The following is a 1,068-nucleotide window of genomic DNA, read 5'->3' as shown; positions in this document are numbered from 1 at the left end:
AGGTGATGGGTATGTTCATTTTCTCCATTGTGGTGATGTTTTTATCATGTATACATATATCAAAACTTACCAATTACACAGGTTATATATGTACAGTTTATTGTATGTCAGTTATACCTCAATAAAGCTGTTCAAAAAAAGAATCGTTCATCTTACCCAAAATAGAAGAGTATGACACAGGCATAAGACAGGATTCCTTGCACTTTAATTGAGCTTGTTACAACTCTGATGAGCTAGCCAGAAACAAACCGAAACACAAAGACACACAAACAAAACAAACAAAACATACAACCATAGAGGTATTAGTTAATACTGAAACAAAAGATTTCTCCAAGCTAATTTTAACACTTTAGGCACACACCTGCAGCTTGTGTCTAAATTCATGTGGGCAGTCCTAGATTTGCCCACTCCTATCAAAATCTGCCTGATGGTGACACCTGTTGTGGTAGATTTGGATTTGCTTAGGCAAAACTAGGATACCGTGGCAAATACTTGTTTGCCTCTCTGACCCTCTGGAGTCAGATACTAACTACACAGAGTTCATAAAGGGCACATTTACTTGCACCTAATGGAGATGCAAATCAGCGATTTTTAAAATGGAAAATTATTCTGTAAAGTACAAATGAACTCTTGCTACACATTTCCTTGCCAGAGCTAAGAACATTCAGTGGGCGTTTCCCTAATCCTTGCCTTTTTTTTTTTGTTCTTTGTTCTCTGGCTTCTTAAGAACTTCCAAAGACTTGCAGGGAGCACAGAGAAAAGGGAACTGTAGGAGGTTTGTATTGTTTAAAAAAAATTAAATACTATGATGGAATTAATTACTTAAAGGTCAAAATAGTTTGTCTCTTTTGGATAGTTATGGTTAAACATTTTCTTACTTATGTCACAGAAATATAAGAGTGGCACATTATCCTTTGGAGTCTGCTGAATAAACCTGTTGGGACCTATCAAGGAACAATGTTTACACATTATCTGTGCCCATGTATTAAGGTCTAGGAGGACTGTACATGGAAATGAAAAATCAGGTCATATCTAGTCATGTCTAGCTATCATTTAATGAAAGGTCTA

General features: G+C 36.0%; 1 protein-coding gene across 1 annotated transcript in view; it reads right to left on the bottom strand.

Moving 5' to 3' along the window:
- The window catches only part of TAPT1 (transmembrane anterior posterior transformation 1), a 64,555-nt gene that overhangs the window by 16,814 nt on the left and 46,673 nt on the right, over positions 1–1,068 (bottom strand). Inside the window, 1 exon segment of the mRNA XM_023730250.1 lies at positions 157–233. Within this exon segment, the coding sequence (XP_023586018.1) occupies positions 157–233 (77 nt within the window).

The sequence above is a fragment of the Trichechus manatus genome, unplaced genomic scaffold, assembly GCF_000243295.1.
Source record: "Trichechus manatus latirostris isolate Lorelei unplaced genomic scaffold, TriManLat1.0 scaffold00034, whole genome shotgun sequence".
NCBI classification, from domain to species: Eukaryota; Metazoa; Chordata; class Mammalia; order Sirenia; family Trichechidae; genus Trichechus; species Trichechus manatus.
This window is presented reverse-complemented; position numbering and strand designations above follow the sequence as displayed.